This window comes from Thunnus albacares, chromosome 4, assembly GCF_914725855.1.
Source record: "Thunnus albacares chromosome 4, fThuAlb1.1, whole genome shotgun sequence".
Classification (NCBI taxonomy): domain Eukaryota; kingdom Metazoa; phylum Chordata; class Actinopteri; order Scombriformes; family Scombridae; genus Thunnus; species Thunnus albacares.
This window is the reverse complement of record NC_058109.1, coordinates 35,064,212-35,077,882: the sequence shown is the minus strand read 5'-3', so window position 1 is coordinate 35,077,882 and position 13,671 is coordinate 35,064,212. Positions and strand designations below refer to the sequence as shown.

The 13,671-nt window shown below is 39.1% G+C and overlaps 1 protein-coding gene across 11 annotated transcripts in view; it reads left to right on the top strand.

The window, feature by feature from the left end:
- The window catches only part of nfasca (neurofascin homolog (chicken) a), a 144,733-nt gene that overhangs the window by 114,941 nt on the left and 16,121 nt on the right, over positions 1–13,671 (top strand). For 6 of the 11 annotated variants that reach the window (XM_044349149.1, XM_044349150.1, XM_044349153.1 and 3 more), the window contains 5 exons: positions 1,803–2,039; positions 2,729–2,851; positions 7,282–7,428; positions 9,499–9,627; positions 10,982–11,051. In XM_044349149.1, the coding sequence (XP_044205084.1) occupies positions 1,803–2,039; positions 2,729–2,851; positions 7,282–7,428; positions 9,499–9,627; positions 10,982–11,051 (706 nt within the window). Of the gene's footprint in view, positions 1–1,802; positions 2,040–2,728; positions 2,852–7,281; positions 7,429–9,498; positions 9,628–10,292; positions 10,345–10,981; positions 11,052–12,185; positions 12,548–13,671 lie in introns of those variants that run through there. The other 5 variants (XM_044349158.1, XM_044349157.1, XM_044349155.1 and 2 more) reach the window with 3 other exon arrangements.

The window sequence follows — 13,671 nt, the reverse complement described above, 5'->3', positions numbered from 1 at the left end:
TTCACCGGGTCAGTAGTACATACTGGGGATCACAGGTAAGATGGCTTGAAGCGTTTGGCTGAACTGGCCTATATCACTGGGCTGTACTGGCTCCTGAACATTCTGATGTTTCCATCATCCTGTCCTACTTTCTTTTTCCCTCGCACGGTGGTTTGAGGGCATGCTTGGAATATAATAATAAAAGCATGCTGGCTGGGGTTTGGGGTTGTTGTATGAGGGAAATGTTTGGGGTGGAGACCTCAGTAGTGAGACCATTCACTGGCTGGACATGACCTCAACTTCAAGGTACAGTAAAGAGCAAGCAACAAGTGGAAATCAGTGGTAAGGGATGATCCTGGTTTCCAACCTGGGAGGCCTGACTCCCCCAAGGGGAGACCATAGTATTACAAAAGTTTAAGAAAAAAAAATCTAGATAGGACTAAGCTGGCTTGTATAAACTCAAGCAGCCACTCAAGAGATTTGCCTTAACAAAATACAGTCTAAAATTTGTGAGATTAAAATCACACAATCGCTATAAAGGACTAAGAAACTGACAAAGAATTCAGTGCCAGCTTTCAGTTCTACAGAGTTTTTTTATCCTCTGTGTTACTGACACATTTTGGTTGGTACCCAAAATGTACTGGTGCTTGATACCCAGCCGTAGCACACAACTGCTCTGACACTTCTAGCAAGCTCTCCAAGTAGATTATACCTGAATGACAAAATACTGTACAACTGATAAAAAAAAACTTCACAAGTGATGACTAAGCATCAAGAAGAAGACTGTATTTGTCAAAAAGAAAATTAGGATTCATGAGGGCAGTAAATAAATGGACTGTCACTACAGTTTTTACTGCAATGACAGACACTGAAAGAAATGTGACATATAACTACATAAAATGAGTTGTATTTTCCCCAGTGATGTGAGTGCAACAAAGATGTCTGTATTAGGGTGAAGAGAGTCTGTAAATTAATTACACAAGGTCCTTTGGGAAAAAGGTACCTCTGGCTCTAGACTGGCAGGGACAATATTTAAAGGGGCACTCCAACAATTTACTATTGCACTTCCATAAAGTTGATTACATGTAAGAGACAGATTAAATAAAAGAAAGGTCACAATTTAGCAGAGGTTGAGATATCCTGACTTTTAGTTCCTAGTATGAGTCAAGTTCGAAAATATTGGATCCTACATTTCACATTATCCAACCGATAGCATTATTTTCCTTTGACCCATGTATGGCCTCAGCTTCTAACACAAGCTTTTGTTATAAATATGTAATCTTTAGGTTCAAGCTGAGAGAATCCTGTTTGACATTATCATTACTGAGGTAATCAATTTTCCGTCTCTTCCAGATCCAAAGAAGACATTATTAACTATTTTCACTATTTAACTTATGAAATAGGGTTTGGGGCATTCCAGACCTGGCTTTTATAAAATACAGTATCGCCTCATTTTCCAGTTCTTCAAAGAAAGTTTGAAAAACCTCATTTGCAGCGCATTTTTCTCAGACCTGTTGTAATATCAGCATACTTCCTCTTGGTGGCAGTGGCACCTAAGTCTGTGCAGGGCAATGATGATTAAGCATGTATGGATGCCAACAGAGAAGTGGAAAACACTCAAATGAACACTGTGATCATTTATTGACTCATGATGACCTCAGTGAGGAGTATGATGATGAGTGCTGCTTGTTGGGAATTCCTTGTTTGTTTCAGCTCAGGGCTTCATTGACTTTCTCCTGTGTATGTCAGTGTGTGTCTACCTGTTCGATGTTCCTGCTACCTTGTCTTTAACCCTCTGCTCTCTCCCACCTCCTCCTTTGTAGTTGAGCTTACCGACGCCTCTGTGGCTTCAGCTCTCACTCCTACTCCTCCTCCTATTGCTCCTCTTCCTCCTACTACCATCGCTCCTACAACCATTAGTACCTCAACTACTACCACTCCTACAACAACGACTCCTACCACTACTACTACTACCACCACCACCACCACTACAACTGAGGCGACCACTACTACTACACCTCCTGTGCTGATCTCCCACAAGCATACCGACAATGTGTTGGGTACATGCTGTTGTCCCATTGTGGTTTTAATTGTCTTTTTAGTGTATTAGTTGACCGTGAATGACACTTTAATTCATGGATGTCAAAAGACCATTGCCTTCTCCCACCTGACAAAACAGGAAACTACATCAGGGCTGCATGCCAATAAACTGTACTGTACCTGCTGAACTAAAAGTGGGGAATTACTTCAGAATATTGGGATGTAGCCAGCAACTATCCTCCTGGTCAGGAAGTGAGAATCCAAACTTCTTTTTATCAAATGGATGTTGATAAGTGTAAAGTTCTTGTACCCTGCAAGTACCCTTCAACACTTAAGAGTGATGAGGGTTTCCTATTTCAACTAAAGAGGACTGTGAGTTCACCATTTTGGTTTTCAGGCTCAGCTAGCACTGGAGTCCATTCTAAACCAGAAGTAAGCATTGCAATAAGTGTTTCATGAATTGAAAAATCCTCTAGCATTTTATTGTGGGTGAATTTTCAGTCCATGAACATATTAAATGTACTTCTGGCTTTGAGCGGATCATGATTGGAATCAATCTTGATCAGTATGACCATTCCTGTAGGACTCCCTTAGTGCTAGAACCATGCATAGGTCTAAATGGAGCCCTGTGTGTGGTTATTGTAACTGTGCCCTCTCTGCCCCTTGCCCCTGACCTTTGACCCTTTACCCCTGACCCACCCTTGTGTAGTGGCCCCTGGGCGGGAGATCTGGAATCTGACGGTGGAGCCTAACAGTAACTACACTAATGTCAGCTGGAGACACAACTTCCCGGCCGACAGCAGCGAGTTTGTGCTAGAGTTCACACTGGACAGTAAGAAACCAGACCAAGCCCACTTTGCCCTATTGAATTCCAGATAGATTTGAACTTTCTCATTAGAGAGTACTACCATATTAGTGAGATATTAATGATGTTACAAGATTATAGGAGTAGGAGCAGACAAAGGGGGTTATTTTAGAGAGCAGGTAATTTGCATCAAAATAGATCCAACATTTATGGAAATGCTGGGACTCTACTGTACATACAGTACCATTCAAAAGTTTGGACACACTTTCTCATTCAAGGGAATCTAAACTTTTGACTGGTACTGTATGTATCTAGCAGACTCTCCAATTTTGGCTTGAGTTCTAAGGTTTAAGACTTCACCAGCTCTAACTTTAAAGCTGCACTAATCAATATTTTTTTATATGAACGGTGGGTCAAATGACTTATGTGTAGTATGAAATGGGTCACTTGTAATGATGAACACATGAATTATAAGCATTTTAGTATCTTTCAGCTAATTGATTTGATTTTCTTGCCAGCAAATTTACTGTTTGGGTCAGTCTTACTGCTCTCATCAAATTTTTTTGTTTGTTTTCAGTGAAAAGGCTAAGTGAAAAACCCACTGTTATACCTGTTCAGCAACAGACAGACAGAGTGAGTGAATGGCTGGTGAACATAGTGCAGCATTCTGCTAAACTGCCAGATAGATAGCTAGACATGAAAATCTACAACTTTGTGAGGGCATAATATGTCAAAAGTTTGTGATTTTCAACTTGTTATGGATTTCTGCCCTCAAGTGACCAAATGAAAAACAAAAATTGATTAATGCAGCTTTAAGAGAGAACAGATTTGTTTAATCTTTTCCAGAGGAACCTTAGCTAACCTAAGATGAGATTTATAGAACTGACTGGATTTGAAATGCATCAGTCATTCATTTACAACAACACTCTAGCCCACTCTCTAAAATGACACTATTGGTGCTCTGTGAGACTGTCCGGTTCATCTTTGTTCACACAAATCCCCATGGGACAGAAATGTAATTTTCGTGCTAATCCATGTGTTCCCTCCATCTTGAGGTGAAATTCAATCATGTTAGTAGCAGAATTTTGATTACAATTACCAATCCGATCCATGGAATGGAAACACCAAAGAATTACTCAGTGGCCGACTCATTAAACAATTAATGGCTCATTTTTTTCATACTGACTTCAATTTCACCTCAATGGCACATTTTGTTACCCAAAGTTCATTGCTCCAGGGTTTTGATTAAATGTGTCCTTCTTGTTATCTTTCCCATTCCCAAAACAACCTCAATGGAGAGCACTTCTAGGCAACCTTTACCTAACAAGACTAGCAAGTAATTAAAAAATCAGATGTTTGAACAGAGCAAGGCTACAGCATAATGGAGAAAGAGTATGAAAGAAGGGAAAGGGAAAGGAAAGAATCCTCTTTTGATGTAAAGGTTTTAAATAAAATGTGTGCCATCACAGCTCTTTTATCAAAAACAGAAAATATGTATCTCACACTGCAGATAACCTTCAGCTGAAGCAGCAGCTGCTGCTCTGTTGGCCTGTTATTGTTTTTTTTTTTTTTTTCAAATCACCCTTATTATTTAAGGATGTGATATTCACACCTAAGGGTTGAAGTCATTAATATTGTTACAACAGCAGAAGATACAGCATACCACAGTCTTTATGTGTGTCTTTCTCTCTTGCACTCTCTCTGTCTCTCTCTGTTTTTTATATGTTGGAAAATGTTGGTCATCATCATGTCTACCTTCATCACTAACTTCCTGTGCAGTGCACCATCACGGTGGTTCCTTTTCAACATGCTGCCTGGCTTTGAATGGCTCTTGTTGGACCAGCACTGTTAATGGGCTGTTTGGCTTGATTTCTCTGAATTGCTGTTTGAATGTGTCACTGTTTTTGGCTATCCATGCTTCTATAACATCTTGCTTTTGCTTTTGATTGGGTGTTACGCACTCTTGCAGCCTACTTTTATAAAACACATCATCCCTCCTTTTCTGGAATCCAGGGGCTGGTTGATATTGGATAGCCTGGCACAATTAGGATCTCTGTTATTGCTTTCCACCATTTCAAAGTCTGTGATCTTTGATTGAGCATGGAAAGAAGGGAGGATGTATTTTTCATGTACTTTGGCAGTGGCTTAAATTCTTAATGATGTCTGAATGTGAATAGAAGGAGAAAGGGGGAGAGGGAGGTAGGAGAGAGGGGATGAAGAGACTGATCTAATGGTCTTCACCCCTCCCTCCCACCCCCTGCTCTCCAAGGTCAAATCTGAAAGCTTTGACTCTAAGAGGGAATGGCAGGGAGACTCTGACACTCTCTCTGATGATTTAGTAGCATAAAAAAATGAATCTGGAACCACTTGTTACAGAGAAGGAAATGGGATATCTTGTCAAAAAGAAAGAAAATGTCAGGGTGTGGGCATCAGTGCCATAATGTGTAGATATATACACAGCCATATATTTGTAATTCAACCTGATCTCACTAAATTTGTGTGAAATTGAAATGAGATGTAATATCTTGCTTTACAGTACACAGTAAAAGTGAGAGGATTAGCTGCTGAAATGTAATCCCAAATGTTTTTTGACTCAACTTGGCCAGTAGCCAGTCAACATGATAAACAGATATAAATTGTCATGACCACTGTAATATAAATACTTTAGTGATAGGACATAATCATTATCACAATTTGCAGTTTTTTGTACAATGTATAAAACTCATCACCTCCTCCACATATGTTTCACATCCTTCTAGCAGCAGCTTCCAGGTAGGCTTTTAATTTCAAACATCAGTAGTAAGCATTGCGTTTTACTAACAGTAGTTAACATTGGTCAAAAGAGCAGCAAAGTAGAGACAATTGGACTTAGTCAATGAAAACTAAAAGAGATCCTGAGAGCAGCAGAGTGGTGAGTATGACCTGACTCTGGTGTTGTCCTGATACAATTAGTTTTGTGGAAATACATATTATGTTGAATTTACTGTGTGACTATTAGAGTACAGGTAATTCCACCCCTCCTTATGGTTAACCTTATTTGAGAATATTGTCTTTATTTGAATACTGGCTTTTATTTGAGAATTGACCTTCCTGAATTTAGAGGAATTGAACCATAACCAAACCCTAGATCTCTTATCTTTAAGTTATTTTACTAATGACGAAAGCTGCATTTTAAAAAAGGAATTTAAAATTTGTCACAGTAGGATTACATAGAGAGGAATGAAACCACATGAACTGTTACCACTAACTGCATTTTCCTGCATTTCACAGAATGTTGTGAAAATATGCTAATAAGGTTAGTTATGCACACTTGTCTTGGTCACACAAGCTACAACAGCAGATTGTGAGTTGCTGTGGAAAGACAAGTGTTATATAGCAATAGCTTGATCTGCTGATTGATCAAAAACAATATCAAAAAGAAGGTCTGTGGTCTGAAAGTAAAAAGATGTGCAGGTGTCTCAATAAGCTACTTCAAAGACATCTTTTTTTTATGAACCTGAAAACAGAGATAACCATGTTGTACTGTACATCAGCCGTGGCCTTACACATAGCACTGAATTGACTGATTATGTAAATAGGACTGGCATGTCTTCTCTTGTTTCTGCATTAGAACTTTTGTTTGGCTGAATTGGTATTGATAGCATGGCTTTGCAATGAGCTCTGTTGGATTGCTCCAGCCTTGTGAAATGGTAGAGAGCATGGTGCATGATGTCACCACCTTATGCTACCCCCTCCTTTCACCATCAGAGTCATGCTCATAGCTCGGCCATGTCATGACGGTCATGTCTTTCCGCTGGAAAGATGCAGGTTGTTGTCGCTGTTTTTTTTTTTGTTTGTTTTGACCTCATGGAGATATGTGTGGGCCTATGAATAATTGAGACAAACAATGCTTTGCCACTTTAGCCCAAGTACATAGATAGTTCTGTAATGGTCAATTCTACTCGGTGGAAACATGACGCGACCAATTCATAGGGCATTTTAATTGTGTGAGTCTTTGATGTCCACAGTGCAGTGGTTTTGCCTGAAGAAGCACCTACTACTTGTGCCCCTCTTTTCCTTCACTCCCCATTTTTAGATGAGTTTTCTCTGGAGAATTATGCCCTTGAGAGAAAATGTAGTCTCATAACCATAAAAGAGGAAAATGAACCAGAATTTGTCAGTTGAACAGAGCTTCAAAGAGCTGCACCTCATCCATTAAGTATAATGGCTAGAAGTATTAAAGTACATCATGTGTATGCTTCTATACTGTAAAGAAGTGAATATACCTTGATGATGGGGATGTGCACTGCATTGTTATCAGTCTCAATTCACTTCAGTAACCCTGCTATCACTCAGAAAGGACAGTCTCCCTGCAAAGCATCGTGATGCCGTGACCTTTGTTAGTAAGCTCAACCGTTACTGTGGAACGAAGGCCACACCCCCTGGAGTGTGATTGGCCCATTTCTTGTGTCTCCAAGGCAACAAGACGATGAAAATTGTACCAGTGAAAGAGCCCCCCATTACAGTGACGGATCTGATCGCAGGCGCCAAGTACCATCTGAGGGTTTACTCCCATGAGCTCAACAGCATCACCAGCAAATCTATCACCTTTAAGACCAAAACAGGTGAGACCACACCTGGCCAGGTGGAACCGGGTTCCAGCCAGGTGGGTTACTCTGGGTGCAAGTCTGTCAGTAGTAGTATCAACATTAACTCAGTCAAAGCTGGGTGAGTTATTATTGTTTTGTTGAAGTGTTTTAATACCATGCATGCTCTTCCATAGGTGAACTCAAGTGAGTCAGATTGAGACACTTCACTTCTTTATGCAGTATTTGGAAACCATCAAACTTAATCCTGATTTTCTTTGAGCAATTTATGAATGAGAGTAAAAGTTGCATTTTTGTGAGAATGGACATCTGACAAACACTGATGTATAAGCTATATAAAGCTTTAGATCTTGATTTTTGTTTTTTGTTGTTAATTAGTTGGCAAGCTAGTTCAGATTGCCAACTAGTTAGCAACATATTTTATAAAAACGTTAACTTGGAAATACTAGTCACTACTAGCTCCCTGCCACCTAACGTCAGGTATGATGTGTTAACAAGAAGCAAGAAGCCTTTCCTGACCAGGTATGGCAAGTTTGCTAACTAGCTGTGGAAGTAAAATAATGGCAAAATTATTGACTGATCCTTAATGATCAATAATCAATAGTACAGAGCATACAGTGATAGCTTTGCAAATGCAGAACAAGTTTAGAGAGTGAGGACAGAATGGTGGGTGTAATCAATGTTTTGAGCTTTTGGAAGATTTACTGTATATCGGCGCAGACAGTAACATAAATTTATTTGAAATGGATGTGACGCATTGCGAGGCTCTGACTTCCAAGTTACCAAGTGTTCTCCATGAGATTATTGGTTTAAAAGACTCAAACTGTGAAAATGACTGGAGTGGATTTCTGTTACTGATTCATCAGTGTATGTATGTATTTTATAAACAGTTTGGTAATTTAATGTATATCAGAGCAACATATTTTATAAGCTCGTCACATGTTTTGTATGTGAAGTCTTAATTTGTAAAGAGCTAGTAACTGTAGCTGACTAATGAATGTACTTAAGTAAATATACATATAGATATAGTAAGTTACATTTCACTGGAAAATGAGATGACTATCAGCTGCACGCATAACATGTTTCCTGTTGAGCCTTAGAATCTGACAGAAATGGTGAGATTGATTGATCCACACACAGTCAAGACTTTGCTCTCTGAATTCAATCAGTAAGTCTGTTCCTCAATGCTCTCAAATTTAGACTTATAAATTCATTAAAACAAAAACCATTGTGTGCTTGCTCAAATGTTTTGCCTTTAAAAATATGATGTTACTAACCAGCTGAATTACCAAAAGTCAAAGTCAGTCAGCCCTGTTGATTTAACAATGTTGGTCCCTCACAGTGAGGATGACTGTTATGCTATGCTGTAGGTTAAAAAGTGCAAGTAGGTATTAATAGGCATTGTTATCCAAAAGTTATGGACCTCCAATATGGTGACTGCTACATGAGCTGAAAATCCCCTTCAAGCTGACTGGCTATCAGTCGATTCCTCTCACACATCAACAACACTGTTCTGCTTGTGGTAGATTGTCTATAAAAACATTAACTTACTTTGTCTGCTATGTCTGGTATATAAGACCTCTTAGAAATTGACCCACAGTTTTGATATGAATGTGTACATATTTTGATGGAAATTAGAAATGTTGCAGTAAATATCTCTGTAATTATTTTGTTCTTATTCAGTGCTAATATCCATTAAATTTCAGTTAGAATTTCCGGCAAATTGTGTTTTTTCAGGTTGTACTGAAACCTTTCTGGCTGTATTGGAAAGTGAAACGATTCTCTTCACACCATAAACATCTGTCTCACACGCTTTTCTGATTAAAATTCACACACTGTGTAATGGAAGAGAAGATAAACACCTTATTGTTATGGATGTGATCCTTCTGTACATCATCATCCTGGATATGAGCTTGGGGGCAAAAACGAGATGTTGGTTCTGAGTTGTTGACTTCTACTGAGCGCTGTGGGATGTGAACAGATTGTCTGATGTGTTAGCTCCGACTCATTGTGGGCCTGAAAAATACTCACTGTCTCCCCACTCTTCTCTCTTGTCCCACCTTGTGTGTGTGTTCTGTGTGTCTCCAGCCTACATAGACCAGGTAGACATAGCCACTCAAGGCTGGTTCATCGGCTTGATGTGTGCCATCGCTCTCATCATACTGATCCTTCTTATTGTCTGCTTCATCAAGAGGAGTCGCGGGGGCAAATACCCAGGTAAGGCTTGACACTGGCTGTCTTAATGATACCCAAGAGAGGACGAGTGCTAGTCTTGCAGAGCCGTCTGGCAAAGGCTGACAGGCTTTTTCGTGGACCGGGACAACATTAGTAGAAGAGCAAAGTGAATAGAGCCACTGGTTCCTTAAATAGTTCTCCCACTGTAAATTTACATTTACAAGTTTTCATTTAGTAATACACTGAAAGTCTCTCAACACATTGACACAGGAGTCTCCTGGATAATTTAAAGTCCCCCTCCACTCAAAAATGTGTTTTTCTTCCTGTTCCTACATTTGGAAGTTTGAGCTTCACTGTACAGAATAATGTATATACAGAGTTTGACATAGAAGGCTGTTTTCACATTCACATTCTACATGTCACCGCAAAAAAATAGCTATTGGTTCAAATGACCAGGCCAACATGCACCTACATGACGGAATATTTGACAGATCAGAGTCTAAACAGTATACATTTATGTTTTTTGTGCAATATTTGCACTAATAAAGCAGTAATTTTATTAAACAGTTACCATTATTATCTTTAGATATGCTATTTTCCACAATTGAAATTATATTTTCACTGTTGATACAAAATAAAAAGAGTCTTCATATAGCATTGTTGGTGATCTACAAAACAGAAATTAGATTAATGTTAATGTTTTGCAGTTTCTATAATGTCCAGGTGGTGGTTGCATGACTGGTTTCACAAAACGTCTAGGTAGGTGCTGAGCTGTGATGCTGTGAAACTTTTAAACTAACCAGTGGTGAGCAAAGTCAATTAAGGACTGTAACACAACAGTGACAAACTGAAAAAGAGTTCATAACTACACTGTGACTAAAACATGTTGTATACTGACTGAAGCACTGAATCTCCTTACAACCCAACCCAACATTAAACAGCTGATACTTGTAACCAGGTCAATGCAGGTTTAAATACATGCACTGGGTCCCAACCACATACTATATATAGATGCAGCTTGGAAAACAAAGTAATAAACCACTGCAAACACTTTTTAACATCTGTTTGTGAAGTTTAGACATTTGAAATTGGCAGCAGTGTACCAAAGTTGCAGTATACATCAGTGAACAAAGCATAGCCTATATAGTATATGCTTTGCAGTGTTTGGGACACAGTGTTAGTTAAAAGTCTAATAAACAAACACAAATATATGGAACGATCAGGAATCATCAGATGAGGACTAACACTTGCTTTTTATGTTCAAGTATAACTCCAGGAGTTTCACCAGATGTGGATGGTTTTGTCTATCAAATATAACCATAAATTCAATAAAGCTCTTAGCAAAACACTGAATATTTTTATAACATTTTAACTATTCTTGTACTTTTCTCCTCAGTCCGTGATAAAAAAGATCTCCCATTGGACCCTGTGGATCAGAAAGACCAGGATGGATCCTTTGATTACCAGTAAGTATCACCAAACAGATTCTCTCTGTTCTCAGCCCGCTTTAGAGCTGACATGTCCGAATTACACCTGCACCACCTACATCAGTAGCTTGCTACTGTATTTTTGGACTGTTGTCTTTAAAATAAATTGAATGGTCAAGGGAATTTGAAGTAAATGGATTAGGTTTTACTGCTCAACCATGTAGTTTTGCCACATCTCATACTGTATGAGGATGTGTGATAGTAAAAGGCAAAAAGTCAAGGGATAGTATATGACATGGCTGCAGTATAGGACATATTGAACTGAGGAAAGTTTTCCTACATTGTGACACAAATACATGTCTGTTCTAAATCAGTTTAAATGACATTAAGGCCTGGGGTTTAATAATAATTATGTGTTTAAGATTACATTTACAAAATTGGCTTAATTTAACATCCAAGTCCAGACATTCAAAAGGTGTCATTGACATCTTTCATTTAATGCTGTAAGATCATTCAGCCAATGCTGCCGCTGAGGACATAATGTTAGTCTCAGTTAGCAGGTAGTATTTATGACCTCACTATTTTATACCACACAAACATATGCCAATGGTAGCACCCACCCATGTTGTGTGATTAGTTAAAGTTGAGAGTTGAAGGCAACAGAAGAGAGATATAACTTCTTAAGACCAGTATTTGGGATGTATCTGTCAAAAAATCCAGCTATCATCTTACACAATTTAGTTGTTTGCTTACTGAAAGAGAGGGAAGAAAAAACTTTTTAATCAGTCTCCCACTGTTCTGACATTTCTAAGGACCGCATGTTTTTAAAAGAACAATCTGAAAATGTTAGTGTGGATGAAACTGTTTAGACATGTATATAGTGTTCTTACATTTGTCATCATTAGTGTGGACATGGACAGAGATTAAAGTTTTCTATCTCAAGCAGCTGAGGCTCAATGCTATCCTGCTATCCAATGTTCAAATTGCCATTATAACACCATCTTAGTACGTTTGACATGAGTTCTTAAACCTTGCCACATGTGGTACAGTGGTCTTTAAAAGAAAAATGAGCATGCAGACCATTTTTATGTAATATGGGGGTGTATACAGTATACTGGAGTATGTGACTGTACTGTATGTGTTGGTAAGTGATGTGTTTTTTGCTCCTTCCAGGTCCCACTGATCTCTGTGGCCTCGTTCTTATTTAATGAGAACGACTCTGTCTTTTTCTCTGTCTGTCCACTTTGACACTCAGATTAACATGCTTACTAAATCGGAGATGTCCATGTTCTCACTCAGCAGCGTGAGAGTGGCACTACAACCTTTACCTTTAGTAATTGTAGACTCTGTAACATCTGAAGAAAAGCCTCTGATTCTTATCCTTTGATCCTACTGACAAAAAGACGAGAATAAATAAGACTATCTACTTTATACATACTGTATGTAAATCACATATACATAGGTTATCATTATGTAGCTCTACTTTGGTGTAAAGTGCTTTGTTAAAAGTATGAAATTAAAGTTTTTGATTGATACAGCATTGCATCACGTGGCATTTAAATAAAATAACAGCTCTATATCAGTATGCAGGGTAGTTTCAAAAGAGTTGTGATCAGCATTTATTATCACCTGAGTGGTGCTATGCTGTTAATACTGTGTGATTCATCCATCTCCAGTGTGTGAGATCCTGTTTTGTTTGTTAATCAGTAATGAGTCTAACATTAATACCCAACCCCTCTCTTACAGCCAAGGTCACTGCTTTACCCTGATTCTGACCCAGACTCCATCACTGGTCCTAATCCCTCAAGTCTCTTCAGTTCTGTGTGTGTGTGTATGAGGGTGTGTGTTTGTGTGCATGCAAGGATTTACATGCATGTATCATCTGGAGCTCCTCTGTCCTCCTTCCTCTGTCTTTCTCTCCACTTCTTGTCTCTTGCCGTCTCCCCTGTTTCCTCACATCTCGTCCCTCTTTTTTCCCCACGCTGAAATGGGTCATCTGTCCCTGACAGGAACGAAAACGAGAACAGGTACTTTGGTTTTGGCACGGCATCTCTGTTGGCCTGCGCATGTCGGGGAGGGGACCAGATCTTTCCCCTGAACTGGGGAGAATGGGGTGTGGATAAGGTGTAGAACAATCCACGTGATTAATGTTTTGTTGGCTCTTTGGTTAGTCTGCAAAGAGTGTACAGGTTCCATTCATGCAGTCCAGCTAGTCTGCATTAGTTTTTAAAGCACCATTTGAATGATGTGATAGAGGTGACATTATAGAAAGCTGACACCATAGCTATTAGATATGATTAGCAAAGAGATGGACAGGATGCAGCTGAGTGCAAGGCTTCAGTTCCTTAAGGATGTCAAACAGTCAATTCAGTAATCAATAGTAGCCAAACCATCTCCCTGTCAAAAACCTAATCTTCACACCTGTTGATATGAAAACAAGGCTGGAGCTCCCTGGCTCCAGAGCATTCTGCTTCCATAAAGGTCACATGACATTCAAGTGACGAACACAGAGATACAGTAAAGGACAGAGCCATGCATTAGTCACACCATGAATGTTCATTGTAACTGGACTTCCAACACATTTTATTCATCTAAGGCTGTCCCAGAACTAAATCTATAGACATCAAACCCAGAGAAATGAAGAACTGATACCTCGGTT